General features: G+C 66.6%; 1 protein-coding gene across 7 annotated transcripts in view; it reads left to right on the plus strand.

Annotated features, from left to right (window-relative positions):
* BAIAP2 (BAR/IMD domain containing adaptor protein 2) overlaps positions 1 to 24,741 on the plus strand; it is a 58,668-nt gene that overhangs the window by 18,505 nt on the left and 15,422 nt on the right. For all 7 annotated transcript variants that reach the window (XR_008662214.1, XM_055308298.1, XM_055308146.1 and 4 more), the window contains exons 4-6: positions 18,305 to 18,366; positions 18,784 to 18,855; positions 19,115 to 19,252. Coding sequence is in view for 6 of the 7 variants with exons in the window: in XM_055308298.1 (XP_055164273.1) it covers positions 18,305 to 18,366; positions 18,784 to 18,855; positions 19,115 to 19,252 (272 nt within the window). In the remaining variant the exon portion in view is untranslated. The remainder of the gene's footprint in view (positions 1 to 18,304; positions 18,367 to 18,783; positions 18,856 to 19,114; positions 19,253 to 24,741) is intronic.

Raw genomic sequence — 24,741 nt, forward strand, 5'->3', positions numbered from 1 at the left:
GTGGTTCAGGCATTTTCACGGAGGCTTTGCCACGTGGGCAGGTCAGGGCCTCAGTCACCAGGCCCTCCGGCCCCAGGGGCGCAGCTGACCGTCCAGCGTGTGGCCGTGTGGGGCCTTCCTGGTGGCCAGCCCCATGGCCCACCCAGAGGACATGAGGACACACGATGCTCCCGTCGCTCAGGGCCTCCCAGGGGCCTCGGGGCCCAACCGTGAGTGTGTCTTCTGTGCCAGCTCCCCCTCCGCAGGCTCCTCTCTTCTCAGCTTTACTGACACGTGACTCACGTGCCCTACGACTCACACGGGGGTCAGCTGTGGGGCTCTGGGGCTTCTAGGATATTCACGGGGGGTGCAACCATCCACCAGCCCCTGCAGCCACTGTCGTGCCCCGGAGATGCTGGCTCCAGACCACAGTGACCGCCTGGCCGTGGAGTCGGGCTTCTCTCTGCGTGGGGATTTAGCGGGTATTTGCCGGTGCGGCGTCGGGGCCGTGTGGTGCGGACTGTACCCTGCGTGTGGCCTGGCTTCTGCTACTGTCAGTATTGCCGTGACGGTCATCCCTGTCCCCGTGGGGCCAGCGTCCCTCCCGCCGCAGCGCCCGGGCCCTCCCGCCCGATGGAGGCGCCTGCTTGTCCTGCCGTCTGCCGAGCGGCGTCCGGGCGGTTTCCAGTGCGGGCCTTTCCAAGTCTGCCTCTTCCCCGCGGGCCAGCGGCACACGAGCAGCGCCTCACATGCTTGCGTCTCTTCCTCGGCCGAGTGTGCGTTCACGTCCTCCTCCTCTGCTGGGGTTTGGTCCCGTGGCCGAGGGTAAGACTCGTGTGTTCTCGATGGAGGTCGTTGGTCACGTGAGCCCCACAGCCGGCGCCCCCAGTCTTGTCCGCCTGTTGTGTCCGGAGCAGGGTTTTTAGAACAAACGTGTTTAATTTCAGTGAAGTCCAGTTGGTTGATTTTTTTTTTTCTTGAACTTTACGGTTCGTGGGTTTTTTCGTGAGAGACGCGGAGAGAGAAGCAGGCTCCCTGCAGGGACCCCGATGTGGGACTCGATCCTGGGACCCCAGGGTCATGCCCTGAGCTGAAGGCAGATGGCCAACTGCTGAGCCACCCGGACATCCCTAGGTCGTGGGTTTTTATTAATGTGACTCTGGTTATGGTTTTCACCTGTTTCTTCTTCCTTCGCTTCGTTCCCGAGCACCTCTGCTGATTTAGTCCCAGGCCCCCGGGCCCCGAGCTGTTCCTGTGCCGCCGTCCTCCCGGCCGCTCCCCGGGCACCAGGCGTCCCTCTTCTGGGCCCAGACCGTGTGCTCTGGGTCCCGCTTCCCCTGGGTCGGGGGACCGTCCGGTCTGTAGAGGCTTCTTCGGCACGGGGGTGGGAAGGGCCTAGGCTTTGTCTGTGTGTCTGCAGCCGTTTGTCCACCTGGTGGAAGGTGGGGCTGACTTAGGATGGAGGAGGCTGCGTCTTCCCCGGGGAGGGAGGCACTCCCGGCCCAGCTCTGCTTTCTTCCAAGCTGGTTTCAGTTTAGAGTGTTTTGTTTTTCTCCTCCTGGAAGCGTTTGAGATCTTTGTTCTTGGGGGGAGGGCATTGGAGGCCTCCCGGCTCTGGGGGGTGCGGGCCGGGCTGCAGGTCAGAGCATCCCCCAGTCGTGGACGAGGCGTGCGGCCTCCAGGACCCCGGGTGGGGTGACCAGGGCCTGGCGTTGAAGTTGCAACCCTGAAAGGGGAAGGGAGGGGGCGGGGACACACAGTGCAAGGTGGGCAGGAACGAGGCGCTCTGGTGACATGGGAACAGCGTGGAGCCGAGGAGCGTGGAGAGGCTGCTGGGGGCCCTGGGAGGATGGATTTGTGCCCCCCCGGGCTGTTCCCCAGCAGCAGAGCCCACTTGGCACAGTAGAACATTCTGTGAGCAAACCATCGTTTCTCTCTCCTCTCCGTCGGCAGTTGGGTTATTCTGGGCGGGTTTTGCTGCTCTGAACGAGTATGTCCATAGGACCGTGGAGGTGACCCTGCCACAGGGTCATCTCCACGGTGACGTGGCACCTGTGACGTGGCACCAGGGCTGCTGGGGGGACCCAGGGCTCCCTGCTGACCTGCCGCTGTCCTCCGGGACAGGAGCGAGGGAGTGGCCTGCACCCCCTCCTGAGGTTTCTGTGAGCCTTGGCAGGCTCCCCTCTGCGTGAGTCTCAGCACGCGTGTTCTCCTCGCACGCCCTCAGGCCACATCTGCGTGGGGAGGACCCCCGCACGCACCCTGACCCCTGCGCCACAGCAGCAGCTACCGGCCGGCTTGGCCAGCCCGGCGTGAGGGCTGGGAGGGACAGGTCAGGCCTCTCGGACACCAAGAGGCACTTGTCTTCCCTTTGTTGTAACTCGGGGCATCAGAGGTGCCAATGTACCGGGGGCGGATGCTGCCTCCCAGGGGGCGCCTGTCCTGGGCCGGTCACTGTGCGAGGTCTTCCAGGCCTTTCCGAGCGCTTGTCCCCACTCCTGCCTTGAGGCCCTGGTGGAAATTTCACATTTGGGATCCTTCACTCTTGGCTGAGTTTGCACAGGTTGGAGTTCGGTGGCACATTCTGGCCACTGTCACCAGGAAACCATGTCACTGGGGTTTTAGGTGTCACGTCACCCTCTGAGGGGCACTTCGTCCTGGTTCCTTAGTTCCTTGGTCCCATCGGTCCACGGGGAGCGGGGACATCAGTCTGAGCTCCCCTCCCTGCAGGCAAGTCAAGACCCAGGGTGAGGCCCATGTGGATTCCCGCGTGACCCCGTCTTAGGCGCCTGCTGACAGGCTGTTCCGTCGGCCCGTGGCCCCTGTGCACGTACGTGTGCATGTGCTGTGTTCGGAGGGAACACCTGTCCCCTGACAACAGGTGCAAGCTCCGTGTTATGCTTGTGGACTGATGGGGAAGCCGATGTGCGCCCCTGGGCCCCAGGACACCGGCTTGTCTCTGTGGGGTGACACCCGTGTGTGGTCACACCTTCCTGCAGAGCTGACCCCTCTGTCGCTTTGTCCGGTGTTCAGTTTGACTTCCTGCTCGTCTTCCTGTCTGCGGCCCCCGGGGATGTGCTGTTTCTGTCCATTTCCTCCCCGCAGACCTTCCCCCCAGGACCCCCACAGCCTGGGAACGACCCGGCCTGGGGGGCAAGTGCCCCTGGGGGGCGGCCCAGGAGGAGCCGCCAGGGCTTCGTGACCAGAGGTGTTTTCAGAAACTTGACCTTGGAGGGCTCGGTCCGCCCTCTGGCTGCTGCGTCCCGCGGGGCCTCCGCGAGGCCGGGGCTGCGGGTCGGGGCTGGGCAGGCACCTGGGGCGGCGACGCGGCCCCTCCCTGTGGGGCTCTGACCCGCCGGCCACTCCCCGCAGAGCCCCGTGCGCCCGAACCGCCAGCGCGAGCTCTCGGGCAGCCCGCGGCCCTCCCGGGTGAACCCCCAAGTCGCAGGCCCAAGGCTTCCGCCGTGTGGTTCCCCGCTCCTGAGCACCCCAGGCGGCCCTGGCTCCGCCTGGCCCCGCTGCAGTGGGTGGGCGGCCGTCGCCCCAGCTGCCAGGGGGTGCCCCTCTGCTCCGGGTCGCGGTGGCCTAGTCAGAAGCTCCTTGCGGCCCCTCCTGCTGCCTCCAGCGGCCGCACATGTGACCTTCGCCTGTGGGGCTCTGCTGGGCCACCCCTGAGCGCCAGCCCCCCCCCACCAGTGACCCCTGAGCGCACCAGCCTCCGCTTCCTGCTCTGTGCACTGTCCACGGCCTTCCGGGCCTGGGCTGGGCCTGACCGGTGGCTCGGGGCGGTGAGGGAGGGCGCCCCGGACGCGTGCGGGTCCCGGGCCCTGGGGGGCGGGGGGGCTTCCTCCCGCGCCTCCACCCGAGTCCCTTGGACGGTGGACGGGTGGCTCCCCTGCTCTGGCCTCTCCCTTGTCTGTCCTGATGACGAACCATCAGAAGTGTCGTCAGCCTGCTACGGGAGCACAGCACCGAGCTGCTGATGTTTCTGGAAGGCCCCGGCGAGGGGCGGGCCAGGCTCTCTTCGAGCTGAAGAGGCTGGTGTTTCCGCAGCTCAGGGGGCGCGCCGCCCGAGCACCCGCCCTGCGGGGCCTGAGCCAGGGAGGCCCCCCCCACGGCCAGGGCCCCTCCAGGCTCCTGGTGACCTGAGCTTCAGTGCTCGGACATCTCAGTTCGGGGAAAAGCAGACAGGGCGGTGGTGAGAACCCCCGTGCCGTTGCGCCTTCGCCGCCGTCCCTGTCCCCGGGAGTACCTGCCCGTACTTCGGCTCTTCTCCAGCCCTGGCCCTGTGCGCGCTGTGGGCGGGTGCCCCCGGCTGTGGGGCTCAAGCACCCGTGTCCCCCATCCAGGTGCGGGGGGGCTGGCTTCTGGGCCCTCTGTTCCCGTCACAGCCACTGGAGAATGGGCTGTGGCTCCAGGGCACCGTCTGTGTGTGATGCATGGTGTTTTCCCCAGAGCTGGCTTCTGGGGGTGCCCTGCTCCTGGGTGGACCCCTGTTCCTGGGGGAGCCCTGCTCCTGGGGGTGACCCCTGCTCCTGGGGGGAGAGCTCTGCTCCTGGAGGGAGAGCCCTGGTCCTGGGGTGACCCCTGCTCCTAGGGGGGGAACCCTGCTCCTGGGGGTGACCCCTGCTCCTGTGGGGGAGCCCTGCTCCTGGGGGTGACCCCTGCTCTTGGGGGGGAGCCCTGTTCCTGCAGGGACCCCTGCTCCTGGGGGAGCCCACCATTGCTCTGGGTCCCTCTGCAGGGGAGGGTGCCGTGGTCTGTGGTGCCCCCGGGGTGCTGTGTACCTGAGTGTGTCCCACCCGCTGGACGAGGCCTGCAGCCACAGCCCTGCCTTGTCTCTGCAGGGTGACTGTGCAAGGAGCCGGGCTGAGCCCAAGGAGGGCGCAGGAGCCGGGGCCAGGGTCCCGGTGCCCCTGGGTTCCTCTATGTGTGTGAAGTGACTCAGGTGTTTTGTGCTGGAATCACTCAGGAAGAGAATCACGTCACTTGCTCTTTGGCCTTCCCTGGCTTTGCAGGGCAGACTTCTAGAGGGTTCTAGACTTTTCACGAAGGCGGCGCTGCTTGACGAGAACTCGTGGCGGCGGTGAGCAGGGCCCAGCCTCTGCTGGCCTCGGTGTCCCCCGCGTGTGGCTGAGCTGCCCGCCGAGCCCACCCTGTCCGGTCCGCGGCTGCTCTGGTTGCCTCATCCGTGGGGACGGCCGTTCGTTTCTGTTCTCTGCCTTTGAAGAGGCTGCTTGTTTGTGATCCGGGCGTGTGTGTGCTTGCAGGGCCGCCGTGTGCCCGCACCCGCGCCGTGAGAGCGGCAGGAGCTCCGTGCTGGGCGCGGCCCCGCCCGATGCTGGTGGGAGGCGCCTGAAACCCTCCGCTCTGGCCCCCGGTCCCGGGTTAGGGGAGGTGCGGCCTGAGCGCGGCCCCGCCTTTGGCTGCTCTCCGCAGGGTCACCGTTCCCACGCCCGCCTGCGGAGAACTCCCTGTGGGGTTTGGGTGCCTCTTCCCGGTCCCGCCCGCAGAGCTGGCTTTGCTCACTCGGGCCTCTCCCTCGGAGGCACAGGTGCCTGTTCCCGCCTGAGGGGCTGGGGTGCAGGGGGCCCAGCAGAAGGGCGTGCCCTCGGCGATGCGACCCCGGGGACCTTGCGACAGTGGCTGGACAGGCTGTGTTGGCAGAGGTGGTTCTGTCGGCCGCCCACCTGCCCCGGCTCCCGTGCTCCCGGAGGCCCGGGGGTGGTCTGGCTGCAGCCCCCCTTCCGTGTCCCTGTCGTGTCTGGCAGGCTGCCCACACCCGGCCAAGGGCCTCAGGCGTGCCCCTGCCTCCCCTCAGGCCACGTGTGACAGCAGTGGGGCGGAAGTGCCACCTGCTGTCGGACCCCGACAGTGGGAGCTCTGTTTGGAGGCTTAGATCCTGGTGGTGGGGCCTTCCGTTTCACGTCCCCGGGGGGCCTGACTCAGAGCCTATGTCCCGCAGGCTGCACGTCCGTGGCCAGCCTGGAACAGGGCTCCCTGCCTGGGTCCTGGCTTGACGTCCCCTCCCCAGCTAATGACACTGAGGCTCCCCCAACAGCACCCAGAGAAGCGGCCGGACCCCAGGGATAAAGACTCTGCTCTCTGGTCTTCCTCGGCCGTAGGGACTTGGGACCCATCGGGGCTCTGCTCGGGCAGCGTTGTGGCTCTGCTGTCCTGCTCCACTTTGTGTGGACGCTCAAGGGTCACAGCCAGCCTGGGAGCGGGCGGGCCAGCCTCGCTGCCTTGGGCAGCCTTCCCTCGGCCCCACTCAGCAGCCCGGGCCTCAGGGCTGAACACAGAAGGGGCTGGGACATGTAGGGGTCCGTTCTCGGGGCCCGGGGTCTCAGATGATCGTCACTTTTGCCAGGGGCCCCCAGTGCCCCAGCGTGGCCCGCCCTGATGGGAGCGTCGGGCGGACTGAGCCTTGGCCAGGAGACCTCAGTAAACGTCGTCTTCTCAGTGATGGCTTCAGTGAGAGCGGGAGAGGTCTTGCAGCGTGTGTTCAGGTCCCTTGGCGTCCAGGGGCCTGTGCTGGGACAGCAGTCGGTGGCTGGGTCTCATCCTGAGGACAGGTGGGACCGCAGGGCCTCCTACCTGGATACCGGGGTTCTTGCTTGGAAGGGGCCAAGAGGAGCCCCGAGCCGTAGCTCTGTCCAGAGCCTGTTCCCTGGGGGGCCGTGGGGCCGTGCAGGGTCAGTGACCACCGGCCCCCGGCCTCTGCTCCGACGGGGAGCATGTGACTCGTCCCGTGTCTTGGCCTGCAGCTGAGGCCTTGTGAACCCCGCCCTGCAGCAGTGTGCCCGGGCCAGCCCCGGAGCCCGGGGGCCCAGAGCTCTCCTGTGGCGGCCAGTGACCGTGTCTCCTGACCCCAGCCGTCACCCCCGATGTGCGGTGCTGTAGACAGCAGCACCCCGCGGAGGACATCTGAGGAGAAGAGTAGGTCCCTCGTTTTCTCCCTCGGGCGGAAGCTGGTTTCCGCTTGGTGGTGGCCCCAGGGCCGGTGCACGTGCTGCTCGGGGGCCTGGGAGGCAGGTCTGCAGTCTCCCTGGGGTGCCAGCCCCTGGGGGGCGCCAGTCCCTGGAGTCCGTGACACTGGGGGAGGGCGGGCACGTCAGAGGAAGTGTGACACCCTGACGGTGGCGACCCGGTGTGCTGGTGACCAGCCGTCTCCCAGTGGCCTCTGTCCTGTTTGTGTCTTCGTGAGAAAGCGAGAAGCTGCCCTCGGGGAGCCGACGTCCACTCGGATGGCGAACAAGGGAGCGCGCGGCAGGTTGACGGAGGGGAGGGCTGCCCTCAGCACGGAGGGTCCTCGGCGGCACCAGAAGTGCCTCCCGAGCTGGGGCACGGCCTCTCTGCTCCGAGCCGGGGGCTCTGTGGCCTTGGGCCTTGGGCCCCGTCTGCCCACCCCTGAGGAGGCCCGGGTGTCGGGGTTCACTCCCCCAGGTGACTTTGGTCCCTGGTGTCTGCTTTGGGGGGAAATGCAGGAAAAAATCCTCATCTGTGTTCACACTGTGCATCTCCTGGCAAGTCGCGGCAGGCAGAGTGAAAGACGCGGCTGGCAGGTGGCGAGCCTGCTGGAGCTGAGCCCCGGCGGACGCGGGAGGTGGGGGGCGGGTGCGGGGTGCCGTCCGCACCGCGGGGCCCACGGGGAGAGGGTGACAGCCTGGGCGCTGCCACCAAGGGTTGGCGCCTCCTGGTCCTCCTGCCTCGGCAGGTCCCCTTGAGGCGCCACCCCTGCCACCCTGACCAGATGGCCTGGGGCCCCCGGCCTGTGCCGTGTGCCTGTAGGACTCGCTTGTGGATCGTGGCCAAGCACAGATTTGGCACCGGGAGGCCTGCGGCGGCGGCGATTCTGGATCCGTCCAGACTCCCAGGCGTGGCCGACACCCAGCCAGGCCCTGAGCCCGGAGCAGGTGGCCGTGCGGCTCAGCGGGTGGGGTCGGCCTCGCCTCTGCCTCTGCCGGGAAGGCCCAGGCTGGTGTCAGGTGCTGGGAGGGGCTCTGCTGAGCCTCTGGAGAGCTGGTGAGGAGCCCTGTCTGCCGTCATCACCATGGCAACACAGCCATCTCCCCCCCCCCCCCCCCCCCCCCCCGCTTTCCGTTTTTGCCTTTTTTGTGAGCAGGAGAGAACCCCCTTCTGGGAGGAGCTGGAGGCTTCGCAGCCGTGGGGAGGGTGGTGCTGGCAGCTGATGGGGGTCCCCGTGGTGCCGTCTGGGCTCCGTGTCCCCTCCCGCGGTCCTGACGGTGCGGCGCCCCCTCAGCCCCTCGCTGTCTGTCCTCCCCGTGAAGCTCTATATTTGTGCCTCGTTCGGGCATATGCTAATTAGCTCTCGGAGGCGCCTTCCGCTCTGGAAGCCACCAGAATAATTGAGCATTGTGGATATTTGCTTCAGAAGGCTCCAGAAGGTGGTGTGTGTTCCCAGCCGAGTTTGAGCAGCTGACCCCTTGGCTTGGAGCCCCTTCTGAAATGAGAGAGACCAGAGACTCGAGCTTTCGGGGTCCTCACTGGCCACTCGTGACCACAGGGATGCCGTGATCTCTGAGGAGCCACAGGGTGGCCCCGTCCAGCTCCAAGACCCCCAGGCTGGAGGTTGAGGCACGAGAGGGAGGTCACATGCCTCCCCTGCAGCCCCCGGCACTGTCTGGGGCTCTGAGGGCTCCTCCAGCGCGCGGCTCGCCCAGAAGAGGCTGAGACCATCGGCAAGTCCACCTGCCCCGACCCGGCACCTGCTCATGCCGCGCTGCGGCCATGACGTCATTGGTCTCAGCTCTGCTTCCCCAGGGCTGGTCTCTAGATGCTCAGCGGCTGTGTCCAGGCAGGGCCGGGGTCCCCGCAGGCCTGCAGCTGCTGTGCTCCCCACCCTGGGATGCTGGGTCCCAGGCCCCCGAGAGGTCAGCCAGCTCACAGGATCTGCTGGCCTGATGGGCAAACGACGCTCCCTTCTCCCGTGGGCTCCCACCCCGGGGGCTCCTACCCCATGGGCTCCCACCTTGGGGGCTCCCACCTCCCGAGGGCTCCCTCCCCAGAGGCTCCTACGCCGTGGGCTCCTACCCTGGGGGCTCCCTGTGCTCCACGCCCTCACCCTGTCCCTGGCCCCAGGCTCCCTCAGGTTCCTGCAGCGAGGCCCAGCTCCTCTTGGTCAGAGAGTGCACCTCTGCCATCATATCTCGGGGCCTCCAGGTTCCCGGGGTCCCTCCTGCTTCACACGACCCCCGTGCTCGTCAGTGCCAGGGAGCACAGCCTCCTGGAGGATGGTGTGGACATTCTGCTCCTAGTCCCACTGAGGCCAGCCAGCCCCTGCCTTCAAGAATGCTGGTGGTCGAAATAGCCAGGTCTGGGAGGGCTTCGACTTTTGAGGCTCAGTCTGCAGCCTTGGGGCCCCCTGCCTTGGCCGCCTGGTCACGTCCAGCCGCCTCTGGGCATGGCTGCCCTCTCACTGGCACACGGTTTAACCCCCAGGAGAGAGGAACGTGGGCCACTTGAGATTGGGGTCGGGCCTTGGCAGGTGGCACCCGTTGGTGCCCAAACCTGACCGTGCCAGCCTCCTGTACCCAGAGGAGGTGGCAGGTGTGTGCAGGACCCTTCCCCAACACCGGGGTGTCCAGGCTTGACTGTTCCCTGGGTGCAGGCCAGCAGGTAATGTGGTTCAAGTGGAAGGAAGACCCTCAGAGGACATGGGGCCTCCTCGGGTGACCCAGGGCCCCCTCCGGGAAGCCCAGTGCTTTCCTGGAGCACCCATATGGTCTGAGAGCGGGGACCTGCCCCAGGGGCCGGCAGGCCATCTGCTGGTCACATCACTGCCTGCCGTCTGTAGCTGAAGATCCCCTGCATCCCGCAGCACCAGTTCCACCTGGGTCCGCCCCTCCTGACGCTGTGCGTTGTGCGCGGCTCCTCTTGTCCACAGGCCTGTGCGGTTGTAACAGCCGCGAGGAGGACACAGGTGGGCGGGCACAGCGAGGAGACGCCTGGCGCTTGGAACCCACTCCCAGGCCTGACTTTGTCACCAGATGAAGGGTGTCGGGTGGGAGGTAAGGGGCTACGCATGATGCCCACCCATTGATCACGGGTGGGCGGTGGCCCTCCCACAGGCACAGGCCTGGCTCGGCCGGGACTGAACGTTGCCCCCACTGGGGGCTTTTCCTGCCTTTTGCCTGTTTGCTTGACCGCCTCAGCCGCCATCGTCTTTCTGCTTAAGTGGGGAGGCTGTGCCTGGAGGCGCTGTGGGTGTCGGGCAATGCCGCGCCCGGATCCCGTGCCCCACTGTCACCGTTGCTAATGGAGGCCAGCATTTGCGTGGCCCTGTCGCTGGGGCAGGGATTGTGTTGTGTTCCGTGTGCCTGGCTGGCCCGGTCCCCCGTCAGGAGACGCCTGGTCCTACTGATTCAGTCACACCAGGTACTGACATCCGTGCTTAACCCTTGAGAAAACTAGTCGTGCCTGGGAGTGGCCCTCCTGGGCTTCCCCCGCGGGCCCCTGGCCTGGGAGGCCGTCTCCCCCGGGCAGCCCTCCCTGGTCTGCAGACGGGCCCAGAGCTGCAGCCGAGGGTGGTGCCGGGCCCCTTCTCCCTCCCTGCGCGCCACGTCGGGGCTCAGGCGGCCTGTCCTCGGACACGCACACCACCTTCCCGGGGCGCCTCCCAAGGGTCAAGACAGAGCTGCCTTCCGACCCGGAGAACACGCGAGTGCTGACTTGGAGGGACCTGTGCACCCCATGTCCACAGCAGCCAAGTCACGGAGGCACCCCAGTGTCCACGGACTGACAAGCAGACAGGGAAGGTGTGACGTCGGATCCTGCCGCTTGCAGCGACGTGGATGGAGCGGGAGGGTATTACCCGGCGCAGTCAGAGAAAGACAAACGCCACATGATTTCACTTAGCGGGATTTAAGAAGCAAAACAAGTGAGCAAAGGGGAAAAAAGAGACAAATCAAGAAACAGACTCTTCGCCACAGAGAACAGAGTGAGGGTGACGGAGCCGCGGGGGCAGGTGCCGGGGATGCAGGAGGGCGCCTGTCGAGGCGGCACCGGGTGACGTCCGGAAGGTGGTCCCTGTGTCCCGCACCGGAGGCTGGTGCTACCCCGTACGGTAACCGGAATTAAAAGGAAAGAAAGAAACCGCCCTCCTCGGCCGCCTCCACTGGGGTCCCCGCTTCCTCTCCATTTCTGGGCTTAGTCATGTTTTACAGGCCCCACCCCTGGGCGGCCTGTGAACCTGTCAGTTGGGAGGTGATGCTCAGCCGGCCTTGCAGGGGGCACACCCGGCCGTGGCCTCTGGCAGCTGCTGCAGAGCCGCCTCGTTCCACACTGGGCTGCTCGCCTGCCCCATGGGGTCAGCTCAGGCCACGGGCCTCCTTCATGGGGGCCATCCCCCGGCTGGGCTCCCGGGGCCTGTGTGGCGCTGGCAAAAACGTGTTCTTTTTTATTTTTATTTTTTTTAAGATTTTATTTATTTTTCACAAGAGACACAGAGAGAGACACAGGCAGAGGGAGAAGCAGGCTCCATGCAGGGAGCCCGATGCGGGACTCGAGCCCGGGTCTCCAGGATCAGGCCTCGTGCTGAAGGCAGGCACCAAACTACTGAGCCACCCAGGGATCCCCAAACGTGTTCTTTTGTTAAGCCTTGATGGGGCGTTAACTCAAATCCTGGTGAAATGCCGTCCTCGCTCCTTGGGGACTAGGAGCCGGCGGGGTGGCCCTGGAGGGGTGTCAGGCAGACACAGGTCCCCGCCCCAGCCTGGGGGGGAAGGATGGACCCACGTCTGCCGCCGGCCTGCGGGCGAGTGAACCCCGGGGCCCCGTGCTACCCCGTGTCTTTGTCAGTCAGCCGGAGTCCCGCTCCCTTTCAGCTTCCTGTCATTTGAGGATTAGAAGAACACGTCGTATCTTCTGTAAGAAGTAAAAGCAAAAAAAAAAAAAAAAGAAAACCCACAAAAACCGAGCCTGAATCTTTACGGATTCAGTGTCGTGAAGGCGTGGGAGGGCTCTGTAGGTGCAGACGAAGACCTCTGCGCCCGAGGTGAAGATGCGAGTCCCGCTCCACGCCCGTCCCTGGGAACTGGCCCGCGGGCCTGCGTGGGACTCACCGGTTCCTGACGCTTGGAGCCACGTTCAGGCCGAGGTGCGGAGTGCCTCGGGGAGAGGAGTGAGAGATGGGCGTGCGGTCCGGGGGGAGAAGCTGGCGGCCACCGCGTCCGTGTGTGGGTGCGCTGTGGGGCTGTCGGGGAGGGGGGCGTGCGTCCGTGGCCGCCTCCCTTGACCGGGGTGGGGGTCTGCTGTGGCACCAGGCCCTGCTCGGGAGTGCGCGCCGGCGTGCGGGGGCCACATCCCCGGGCTCGGGGCTGCCTCCCAGATGGTTCAGTGGAACGTGTGTGTCCGTGCATGTGCATTGTGTATGTGCATGTGCGAGCGTGTGCTTGTGTGTGCATGCGTGCGTGTGTACACATCCACCAGAAGCAGGGCGTGAGCAAATAGGCGCGCGCCGAGGACCAGAGGGCCTAGGAGGCGGCGCACGGTGTTTGCTTCACTGTTCCTGTGACCTCCTGAGGTTCGGAAGGTCAGGCCGGGATGAGAACGTGTGCTGTGCTCTCAGCCCCTGGGACAGGGGACTCGAAGCTGTGACTCACGGCCCTGTTACCGCCCAGCAGGTCCCACTGTGTTTACCCGGGGCCTCCGGTGGCAGCCAGTGGGTGTGGCTGTAGAACGGGCCCGCACCTGCCCCAGGCCGACCTGCAGGCCCCCCTGGAGCCCCGGGTCACGGCCAGCTCCTGGGGACCCGCCTAGCGCCTCCGGTTCCCGTGGGAGGAGGGTCCACACCGGTGCTGGTCGTGGGTTCAGAGAAGCTGCCGACTGCGTCCCCCCGCCGGCCACCCACTCTGCTCGTGATCTCTCTGCCACGTGGGGGCCCCCAGGATCCTGGGGACCCCGAGGCCGGCTCCCCACCAGCTGCCAGCCTCACGGGCTTTCTCGGTCTTCCCAGAGCACACCGACCAGCCCCGCCGTCCTGGCGGCTCTTCTTCCTGGTTCTGCGCGGCCCCGGAGGGCGCACGGGCCACGGCACCGGACACGGAGCAGGTGCCCGCTGAAAGCCGTGGGGCGTGACCGCAGAGGATGAGACGTGAGCAAGTGCGCAGGCTGTGAGCTGGTCACCTCGACCTGGGGGCAGTTCTCTCGCTGACACACCAGCCTGTACTTCGTAGAGTCTATACCTTTAAAACATTGGTACTTGTCCTTTGTTCCAGTTTTCCGGAATACTTTTTTCCCAAAGATCTGAGTTTGGGGAAACAAGCAAAGGTTGTCCTGGTTCTGGGATGTCGGGTGTGGTCCTACGACCCTGCAGGTGTGTGAAGTGGCCGAGTGCTCCGCAGCCCCCTCCCCCGTGGCGTCCTTCCGGAGGTTCTGAAAGCCCCCTGGGGTGCGTGGTGGACCCTCCGGTCACCTCGGAGGACACGGCTGTATGGGAGCAGGCACCGTCCTTCCCGCTGTCCCATCCTGGCTGGCGTGCCAGGTGAGAGTGGCTCTTCTTTCCGCCTCCCCAGGTCCCTGCTGGGAACGTCCAGAACAGTGAAACCCGTACAGACTGGTGGCTCAGAGAGGCGGGAGGGATGGGACTTCGTGGGGACAGGTTTGTAGCTGATGGAATGTTCTGGAGTCAAGGATCGTGGTTGCTCGACCTGGTGCCTGCAGTCGAGGACAGAGTTGCCTGTCGGGGGGTCCACAGGCCTGGTTCCAGCTCTGTGTCCTTGTTGGGGTGTGTGTCCCCCCTGGAAGGCTGCATCGTCACTTGTCCCTGTCACCCCAGGGCTGGGCCACCAGCAGCGTCCTCAGCGTCCCCAGCCCACCTTAGCTGCACCCTTTCTACGGGTTGCTCCGGCTGCCAGGTCGGTCCCCACCGTCCCACCGTTGTCCTGTGTTGGGCACGAGACAGAACCAGTTAATGTCCAGCCACACGTCCCCCGCACGTTTCACATTTCACTCCAGGAAAGATGACCGGCACGTCCCCCGTGTGGCCGTGTGTACACTTGTGTGTCTGTTTGCTGTGTGTGTGTGTGTATCCGAGGGCGGTTGCACGTGTGTGCGTGCATATACCGACGTGCGTGAACGCCCCTGCTCCCCCTGCAGAGGGGCGTTGCCGTGTGTTCCGAGTTCCGCTCCTTGCCCGAAAGCTGCTTGAGGTTACGGGCAGGACCTGGAATGTGAAAACGGGGAGCCGAGGGGCGTGCGCAGGTGACTCACCGCTGCCCTGGCTGCTTGGCTGGTACGGCAAACACTCGGAGGGCAGGGGAGGACGCGGCCTCTGACTCAGATGCCTCTGTGCTCTGCACGGGGGCTGGCCCCTCAGGAAGCCGCGGCGCCCACGCGACCTCGACTCCTGTCCTTGCTCCCGTGGCCTTTACCCCTTCCCCGCTTGCAGATCCTCTCCATGCCTGTGACTCGAGCCTGCGCGGCCCCTCCAGCCCGGCCACCAGGCTCCAGGCTCTGCTGACTCCCCAGCCCGGGCCGTGGGCACCTGCCGCCCGGCACCCCTCTGTGCACGCCCTCTGGAGCCCTGGCGCCCCGGCGGGCGGTGGGCCGAGTTGGCCGCTCCCCCACCCTGGCCTGTGGAGGGCTGGGTCTGCGCTGCTATTTTAAACCCGGTTCGTCAAGTTTATGAGCCACCTGTGCTATGAACCCAGGACTCAGACTCCCCGGGGCGCGTGCGTCTGCACTCGCGAGGCAGGGGCAGCCTGCGGCCTCCTCCCCCCTGGGAGGGTGTCCCCCTCCGTGCTGTCTGGGACACGGGGTGGAGTGCCTCGCGGAACCCAGAAATGCGATGCGGCCCCTGCTGGCTCTGGCTCTCAGGACCCCTGCTAGCTTGCCCGTAGGCCCCGGAAGGCACAGGCGCCCTGGGACCAGGGAGTGTGGTGCCTGTGGCTCCCTGTTCCTCCAGGGGCCCGTGTTGGGGCCAGCCTCGCCCTCCAGGCGGGGTCCCGGTCCCCGCAGCCAGCCCAGTGCGCCCCGCCCGCCCCGGGGGTCCAGGGCCTGGGCTGCCCGTTCTCCCCCCGCCACCGCCTTGCGTGGTTCGTGAGCATATGGCTTCCTGCAGCTGCTTGTAAAATGCAGTTTAAAAATTGACTGTGTGGGCTGCTTGGTGCAGCCTTGGGTTTGGGGCCTGGAGCCAGTGTGCGCACTGCACCGGCGCACCGACAGCACGGCCGGGGGGCGGGCTGGGCCTCTGCTGGGGGGGCGCAGGGGGGAGACTCGGGAGACTCCGGGGTGCTCCTGAGCGGTCGGCAGAGCCGGGGGTGCAGCGGCCGCAGTTCCTCACGGAGCTTCACGCACCTCTTGGTGTCGGGACCTCGTTTCCAAAGGGGTTACTCTGCGGGGTTGTGTTCCTCAGATGTTCTCCCCAAGCTGCTTGTGCACAGAATTTTCAGGAAACGTTCGTTTTCTGTTTGATCTTGTTAACTTACGGTCGGGTGGCCGGTGCCCTGGGTGCCGCCCCTGCAGGGAGACCGGCTGGACCGCGTGTGGGCGCTGCCACCCAGGCTGATGCCCCTTGAGGTTGCCATGGGGGCAGGGGGTGGGCGCGTGGGGGCGGGCCCTCCGGTCCAGTCCGGCCCTTCTCCGCGCCAGCCAGACCTTGTGCCATGTGGGCCTGCACCCCTCGGCCTCGGTCTAACCGATTCCCAGGTGCCCGCGGGCAGGGAGACTGAGGGTGGGTCCCGGCCGCTGACACAGGAAGACCCGTCACAAATGAGTCCACAATGTGTTCCCCATCTCAGGGTAGTGGGTGTTTGTTTTGAGAAAGTTCCAGAACGCCAGAAGCACAGAGAAGCAGAATCACCCTGGAGCTGCCTCTCTTGGGGCTTAGACAGATTCTGAGCATCCAGAGGCGGGACCCGTGGGTCGGGGTTGGCTGTGTGCGCCGCTCCAGGTACGCGGGACGCATCCCCTGCACACCGCAGGTGGCGGTGCCGAGGTCTGAGGCCGGTACCCGGGTCCCCCCGCAGGTGCTGATGCGCCTGAGTGTCTGCGACAGGCCGGACCACCCTGGCCAGCGCCTCCTCCCTCCTCTTGTCCCACGGGCTTCCCTTCGGTCAGGACTGGGCCCAGGCCCCTCCTTGTCATCCTCTGTCCCTTGTCGTTCTGGGCCTTGAGTCAGGGTTGGTGGGAGTAGGGTCAGGGCCAGGGCAGGCTCGGCGCCCTGTGGGGCTGGTCAGCCCTCCCGCCCTGCGTGTGGTTGACCGTGGACCACATGTGGTCAGGGCGCCGACCTGACCACGGGAAGCCACAATCCCCCTTGCCCTGCCATGCCCTGTGGTGCCACAAGGCCAGGCCAGGGCTTGGACCGGAGCAGGAGTAAGTCCAGGAACCCAGGGCCCCGCAGGTGCTCGCCGTGCTGCCGTCTGTGGCAGTACCGCCGGGTGACCGCACAGTTAGGGGGTTTGTGCACCGGGAGCTCCTGGGGTCCGGCCCTGCCTGTGTCCCTTCCTCGGTCGCCCCCCGTGCATCAGGCCTGCAGACAGACCCAGCGGGTGCAGCTCTGGTCCGGGGGCCGCATGTTCGCAGCCCAGCCGCCGGGCTTCCCGTGTGCACAGGGCCCAGCCCTGCCCGACGGAGGCTCGTGCTCACACGCGCACCCACCCGTACACTCAGGCCCGGGGCCTCCCCTCCGTTCCAGGCCCACGCGCAGGCTGGCCCCGGGGCGGGCGTGAGGGGCCTGGGCGGGGAGGAGGCCGTGGCAGGACAGTGGGGTCCCAGCTGCCGGGCAGGTGCTGTCGCCCTCAGCAGACATCTGTGGTCTCTCTGAGGCAAAACGGGTTCAGGGGGCGACTCAGCTCCAAAGGCAGAGCCCGGGGCCCCGCAGGGTGGGGGGGGGGGCCGGGCGGCGCTCAGCAGGCCCCGTGGGTGTCAGCAGCTCGTGAAACAGCCAGTGGCCGCGAGTGGCGGGCCGCCCTAGAGCCCGGGGTGCTTCTAAGAGGCAGAGTGGGCCTGGTGCCCCCCGTGTGGCCGGCAGGCAGCGCCCCCCCCCCGCCAGGGCACCTTCTGGGGGCCAGGGCACCCCTCGCGGCTGCCCCAGGAAGGATCTGGGTCACGGGGCCCAGGCGTGAGCTGGGAGGGCTGCTGGTGCCAGCAGCACATTGGGGACGGGATTTGAGGGCAGAGTGCCCCCCGCCCCCGATCCATCGTGTCCACAGCACGCTCACGGCACTGGCTCTGCAAACGGCACCAAGCAAATCGGAGCCGTTCCGACGAGCGCAGCCCAGCCACCCGTCAGCTTGTCTCTGGGCCACAAGGAGGGCGTCCTTTGTGCCAGTGCTGCAGGGCTGCCCAGAGGGTCTCGGGGTGAGCGGCCTGGGCCTAGGCCTCTGTCCTGGGGGCATTGGCTCGGGGGCGGGTACTGGGCCTGTTGGCTACGGTCGTGCCCTGGGCTGCAGCCTGCTGGTCCTGAGCACACTTCAGGGTGGCAGCTGGCAGAGAAGGGAGAACGAGGCTGAGCCCCCCACCCTCCACGGCCTCTCCCTGGCTTCTCTGTCTCTGCTCCTCCTCCCAGGAGGTGGGGGGCGGTTGGCAGCACGCTCGCTGCTGCAGAGAGTTCGGGGGGTGCGGCCTCATGTCAGGTCAGCCCCTAGGAACGCGCCCTGCGTGCAGGTGACGTGAGCCCGTGTCGCCGACACCCGGACTGGAAGCAGCCTCTGGGGGACAGCCTTCTCCTTGTGCTGCCACCTTCTCCCTCCTGCCTGTCTCCTGTGATGACGGGCTCGAACCATCAGCGTCCCCGAAATGTCGCTGCTCCAGAAAAGATGCTTGGAGAGCTGTGCTGTGCGTGCCTGCTGTCCCCAGAGGCCCTGCGTGCCCCGGGCGCCTCCGCAGGCCTCCCTCTGGGGCCCGCAGCCAGATCTCCTCTTGGCCCCATTACTGGCCGGAGGGTGGGCACAGGTCTGTTGGCCCTGGTGTCTCCTGGCCCTGGAGTGGGTGGGTGGTGGGCGGCCACGCGGGGTCAGACATGCATGTGCTCACAGCTCGCTCGTGGGCTGGAGATGTGCAGCCTGCTGCCTCTGTCGGGCACCGCCGCTCTGGTGCAGACGCTTGAGGACTCTGACTCACGCCCCCCAAAGTCCCCAATGATCAGCGTCTGAGGTTGGGCATCCCCCGTCACTCAAGACTCTCCTGTTGCCTGGTTCCCCCACCCCCCGCACCTCTGCCTGCTGGTCACCCGCAGCCCAGGCCCCTGCGCCCGACCGCCAGTGCCCCGCTCCTCGGCCACGGGAGGGTGGAGGGGCCGTAGTGCGGAGAACTTACCTTTTCTCTCCTTCCTCTCTTCCGCACCCTCATGCTTTTGCAGGAGACGTTCTCTTTCAGATGGCGGAAGTCCACCGGCAGATTCAGAATCAGCTGGAAGAGATGGTGAGGGCCCTGGGGAGGAAGGGACGGAGGCGGGGGCGGCCGGTCCGAGGGAGGGGAAGAGCCGGGTGTGTGCCCTGGCCGTGTGTCCCGGGGCACGTTGCACAGGCATGTGGCTGCAGTCAGGAGGGTGGGGGCGTATCCCAGGCCTCATAGGAGTCACGTGCTGGGGAGCTGACTCTCTGGGGGGCCAGGGACGTACAGAAGGATTCGGCAGGACCGGGCACAGAGCAGGGGGCTCGTGGGGGCTCTTGCTGTTCTCTGCCTGGAGTGGAGCCCCCAAGGTCACAAAGGCCGGGACGGTGGGACGTTCCCCGCGGGCTCCTCGGGGTGGCCGGCGTCTGGGGTGTGCCTCTTGGGGGCGGCTCCCTCCCTCCCGCCCTGGCCGCTCACTGCCCGGCATCTTTCCTCCACATCCAGCTCAAGTCGTTCCACAATGAGCTGCTCACACAGCTGGAGCAGAAGGTGGAGCTGGACTCCAGGTACCTGAGTGTAAGTAGTGCCCCCCCCCCACACCCGGCGGGGCGCCCGCGTCTGCCCGGACCTCCCGGTCCTGCAGGTTCCCGTCCGCAACAAGTGCAGCCCGGGGGCACCAGCCTTTGGGTGTCCCGTGCGCCCGGTCCCTCCTACCGGCAGCTGGTGCTGCCCGCGCCCTCGGGGCCCAGCTGCCCACCACGGGGCAGGGAGTGGGAAGGGCCGTCGGCTCATCGGTCTCTGCTTCATGTGGCATCTTCGCATCTTTGCACCTCAGGCCGCGTTGAAGAAATACCAGACGGAGCAAAGGAGCAAGGGTGACGCACTGGACAAGTGCCAGGCCGAGCTGAAGAAACTCCGCAAGAAGAGCCAGGGGAGCAAGAACCCGCAGAAGTACTCGGACAAGGAGCTGCAGGTGGGACCGGCTGGCCGGCGCCGCGGGGACGGGGCCGTTAGCTCTGCTGCGTGAGGCAGGTGGCCCGGCCAGCGCGGGGCACGGAGCAGGGCGGGGATTTAGGACAGCGTGGCCCATGGTGGGCACGGCCCCAGACACCGGAGCTACCGGAACCCCGGATATCGGGGTGAACCCCCGGGTGCAAGTTGACACAGGTCAGGCCCAGGACACCCACCCCCCAAGATTGCATGGACTTGAGACAAGGAGGACGCCCGTTGTTTCCAAAGGAAACCTCGAGAAAGCCTCTCCCAGCTGCTTCAAGGGAAGCACCCCGGGTCGGGTGTGGGCACGAGGCCCCCCTTCAGGTGGCGGCGGTAACAAGCCAAGGTGCACCACACACGCCTGCTCGTGGGCCCACGTCCCTCGGCCGCATGCCGGGACCCAGAGGTGGGGTGGTGCCCGAGGAGCACACGCCCTGCGCCCTCCCTGAGCGGGTGCAGGTAACAGGCCCCCCCCGCTGCCCCCCTCTGTGCGGGGCCCGCCTGGTGGGGTGCACGGGCCTGGTAACAGCAGGTGAGAACTAAAGAGCACAGCCCGGCGAGGGGAGCGGGAGGGGCTTGTTGCCCGGGGCAGCGGTGGGCAGCTCCCGAGTCAGACGCAAGTCCTGGCGCCGCGCTCTTGCCACGGTCCTCTTCCGGGACTGCCCCAGCCCGTCAGCCCTGAGGGCCTGTCCCCGAGGCCGTCCCACAGAGTCATCTGCAGAGAGAGTCCCGTCTAGGAGCGGGTTGTGAGGCTGACCGGTGAGAAGCCCACACCTCGCTGGACGTCTCGGTTTCGTCACCCCCGTGGTGTTCTGCCGTTTTGCTCACCCAAGCTTCGAAGGTGAACAGTCCCCGTCCCCCGTGCCCCCCCGGCTGGAGGCCAGGAGCCCCCTCAGCACTGGTGTGATTGCCCTGAGCTCCCGCTGAGGGGCCCAGGGGGTGTGGTGGTGGGGACACGGAGGCCTGCTCGTCCGGGGTCGGAGCCTGCGCACCCCCCTCGAGGCAGTTTTTCCTTTCCCTGGTATCAGCTTGGAGATGTGCTTCGCGTGCCGTAGGGTGGGCGGGGGCCTGGAGCGTGCCCACCCCTGCAGCTGTGCCGCCGTCCCCACGCTCCGCCCAGAGGATTTCCAGCACCCCAGAAAGGAGGCCCCCACCCGCCCGCAGGCACCCCTTCCCCTGAGACAGCCGGTGATCTGCTGTCCGCGTGTGAACCGGCCCCGTCTGGATGTCCGGTGTGAACGGGTCACCACCGTGTGGCCTTCCGCATCCGGCCTCCCGCCTCAGCATCGTGCGCCCCAGCCTGGTCCACGCTGTGCCCTGTGTCAGAACGTTCTCCTTTCACGGCCATGAATGTGGGAGCTCTGTCCTGAGCAGGGCCTGGGCCTGGACCAGCTGAGTTGCTGTGACCAGCCCCCGGGAAGCCGTCACCAGTGTTTGCAGCTAGAGGGTGGGGGTCATGGCCGGGACACCGGGGGTGGGCGGGGCTGGTGGAGGCCCTGACAGCTCTTCACCCCGTGTCTGCGGAGTCTGGAGACTCTGCTGCATGTGGCCCCCAGCCATCCACGGCCCTCAGTGCGCCCTGCGCCACCCTGGACCCTCGGGCCTGCAGAGCGGGGCCGGAAGGGGACACGTCAGGGCCTGCATGCACCCTCTCCACACACCCTCATCTGGTGCTGCTGGAAAGTTGGGGGCTCTGTTCTCGCTGCACGGGGTCTCCTGGCAGAGCCCCAGCTTGGCGAGCTGGCCACGTCCACCCCTGTCTCCATGACTGAGGGTCACCCCCCAAGCCCTGGCCGTCAGCACAGCCTACCCGCCCCCGGCAGGGCCCGGCCCCTGCCCCTCCTCCTCCCCGGCACCTGCTGTGCAGCAGCGCCTGGTCACCCCACACATGGCTGGTGGACAACCCAGGCTGGCCCTGCCCCATGCAGGTCATGCTGTCAGCCCTGGTGGGCAGATCTGGACTCTCCTCCTGGCCCTGCCCCTTGCAGGGGGTGTGGTGGTGGCAAGTTCCAGGCTCGCCCAGCCTGCCCGCCCCTTTACGGGGTGGGTCCTCCCCCCACATGCCAATGCCCACAGAGCGGCGTCCCCTTCTGTCTTTCGAGCACCTGCTCAGGCCCCACCTGTGGGTCTCCTGCTTCTCCAAACCCATCTTCCTTCTGTTGGATCCGTGATCATCCAAGGGTTTTACCATGACTTTTCCCAGGTCACTGAGCCCCTTCCCGGGAGGGGTAGGTCGTGTGGTGCTCAGCACGAGGTGCCGCACCATGACAGCCTGGATGTGTCCCATTATTTCAGTTTCCTTCCTCGAGGGCAGACGCAAAGGGACCGTCGAACCAGCACACAGAACTTCAAGAGGCCTGGCTGGGACCGTATGGGGTCGGGTGGTTTGCAGAGTGCTGTAGCGACTGTCCCCAACCCTGCGGAGGAGCTGGGAGAGGCAGATATGCCCATGTGGTGTTCCCGAGTCCCGGGGCGGGCAGGATCCTGACTTGTGTGGGCTCCTGGGGCTGCATCCGTGAGCTGAGGAGGAGGAGAGTCGTGACCCCAGGGAAGGGGCGTGGGGTGGGCTTCAGACACAGCTGACGGCCTTGCGTGTTCCCTTGCAGACTCCTGTGCTCCTGGGCCCCGAGCCTCATGCAGCCTGGGGGGGCAGGCCCTGCGTCCCGAGGCTCAGGCAGGCTCACCGAAGCCCCTGCCCTCGGGGCGCTCCCCTGCCAGAGCAGGTGGTAAACCAGATGGCCTGAGCCTGTGCCACGGGCTGGCGCGGGCCTGGACACTGTGGCCGGGGGTTCCAGCACGCGGTTTCAGGCGCGGGTTTGCTCGGTGCCTGGGAGAGGGGGTGGTCCTTCAGGAGGCTTGGCTGCTGGCGTCCTCTCCCCCCCCCCCCGCCAATGTCACGTGTGTAGAACGCTTGCTGGGGAGAGGAAGGGCTGCCCACGGGGCAGGGCCAGCCCTGGGGACTCCTCGGGCAGCTCTGCGCCCCCCAGACACGCCCCCACCCGCTTGTCCTCCCCCAGGGCCTGTGCTGTGCGGTCCGCGGCCAGGCCGAGCCAGAGCACCCCACTGCCCATGCGGCAGAAGGGACGTTGATCCGACTGGGTGTCGGTCCATCAGTAGGGGTTCCCTGTGAACGGGACTGGGTCAGAGCCGGCCATTTGCAAGAACCGCTGGTAATTGAGGCTGTGTTTTGGGATTTCCATCAAGAGAACTGATTTTAGTTGTAGGTCAGGGAACAGGTGCTTAGAGGCATTTGGGGCATTAAATAGGACGGGGGTGGCATCTAGAAGTAGGGAAGGCACCAGGGGCCGTCCTGACAGGAAAGGCCACTCCCCAGACCTCCTGGCACCCATGGAGCGCCCGTCCTTGTGGACGGGGCTGTAGGGTGCTCGGGCCATGGAGGACATGCTGCGTGACCCTGTCCCCTTGGCCCTCGGCATCTCCGCGGAGCCCGCATCCCCCTCCCCAACACGCAGGTGTGAGTGGTGGCACTGTGTCAGGGTCCTCAGAGCTTCTGGGTGATTGTGACGGGCAGCCAGTCCCGCCGGGCGGCTGGCGGTCCCAGGGCTCGTGAGCGGCTGGTGTGGAAGTGGCCAATCCTGCAGGCCAGGCGGCAGCCTTGCATGTGTTTGCCTCCTCTGTCCCAGCGTGGCCCAGCTCTGACTAGACGAGACGGGCAGAGGCAGGGGACCCCACCCTCCAAGGGGTGTCTTGACGGATAGAAAACCCAGGAACGCACGTTGGGTGTGTGGTGGGCCAGGGTCCAGGGAAGCGGGGTGTCTTCCTGTGTACAGGCTCCATACACCGAGAGAGGGGTTGTCAGGGCCCCAAAGGCAGAGGTGAGCGCCTGGGAAGGAAAAGAGACCGGGTGGACCCTGCCCGGGCCCCCCGAGGGTGGGCCAGGCCTGCTGCCCTCAGCACCGTGAGCCACGGCTGCCTGGGGCTCTCGGGTGGCCGAGCCCCTGGAGCCCCTAACCTGGGCAGGGTCTGGCTGCTGAGCACTCGGAGCTGCGGGGAGCACTCAGCCAGGCCCCGTCCCCTCCTGTCCCCTCCTGCCCCTCCCGTCCCCGGGGCCACGCGGCCATGGGGGGAGAGGTTCCGCAGCCCCACGCTGGTTGTGTTGGAGGAGGAGGTCCGGGGAGATCCTGAGCACGGCCTCGTCAGAAGCGGGGGGCACAGGCCTCCTCGTGGCGGCCGCCGCCCTCCCTGGGTTCGCGTGTTCCAGGAGGCGCACACACCCAGAGCCCAGTCTGCGAGGGGGGAGATTTGTTCTATTTAAGGGGTGTGTGATTAACAAAACAAAAACAAAATAACCATAATTTAGGTCTTCAAAAAAGATCATGGCAGAGGTTGGTCCCGTCAGCGTGTGGAGTTTGACGCCGTGCTCATGGTTCAAGCCCCCTGTGCGCCTCCCGGTCTCACTTAAAAAGCTCTTCCACGCCAGAGGCGGTCTGTGGGCAAGTCTCCCGGCCGCGGTGTGGACGCCGTCCCGCCAGAGGCGCAGCAGCCTCTGCGCCCTGTCAGGGCCTGTGTCCAGAGGTGGCATCAGGGGTGCCGGGGTCCCAGGACAGGGCGGCTGGGGGACGCCCTCTGTTCCTTTGAACCTTTGGGCTGCGGGGGCCGTGTCGCCCCACACACCGCGCCCGTGCCCACCGGCCCTCGCTTGCCCAGATGGAGCCGCGCGGCGGGTTGTGGCCTCAGCGCCAACTCGGCCGCCCGGGAGTGGTCTGGGACGCCTTGGGCATCAGAGCCGCAGAGCCCTTGGGGGCCGTGTCGGGCACGTGGCCCCTGCCCTCTCACGCCCAGGCCCGGCCACCTTAAAAATGTAAGAAGCAGGCGATGTTGGTTTTAACGACATTTGTTGTAATATCGTTTTTAAGTGACAGCCCCTGTCTGAACGTGTTTAGAACGTGGCTTTGACACGTCATCACCCTGAAAAATACTAGCGAGATACATCGTGTTCTTTTCCTGTCAAGTCTGTGAAATTGGGCGTGGACGTGGAGCGGCAGGAGCTCCGTGGCCGCGGGAGGCGAGGCCTGCGGTGTCGGCGTGCCAGCGTGGGCGAGGCGGGCCCGCCCCTTCCCCCCCCCGCGGAGGATCGGAGACCCCCAGGGCCTCGCAGCTCAGCAGGGGTCGCCTGGCAAGCGGTGCTAAACCCAGCCTCTGGCTTCCTCCAGGCCCGAGGGGCCGAGCTCACCGCACCCCTGGGTGCCGGCCGAGGCCCTGGGGCTGGGGGACGGGCTGCGCTGCGGGCCTGACGGGCATCTGTCAGGGCATCTGGCCCACGGGTGTGGACGTAAGGGCCCACGCTCTTCCCAGGCCTCTGGGCTGCAAGGATGCCGGGCAGGGCGTCCACAGGTGGGCTCTGCAGACCTTCCTGCCATGCTGACGCAGCTCTGCACCCCTGCAAACAGGAGCCCCCGGGCTCAGGGAGCTGGACGGTTTGCCCTTCCCTCACGGGCCTGAGGGCGA

Source organism: Nyctereutes procyonoides, unplaced genomic scaffold (genome assembly GCF_905146905.1).
Source record: "Nyctereutes procyonoides isolate TBG_1078 unplaced genomic scaffold, NYPRO_anot_genome, whole genome shotgun sequence".
Classification (NCBI taxonomy): Eukaryota; Metazoa; Chordata; class Mammalia; order Carnivora; family Canidae; genus Nyctereutes; species Nyctereutes procyonoides.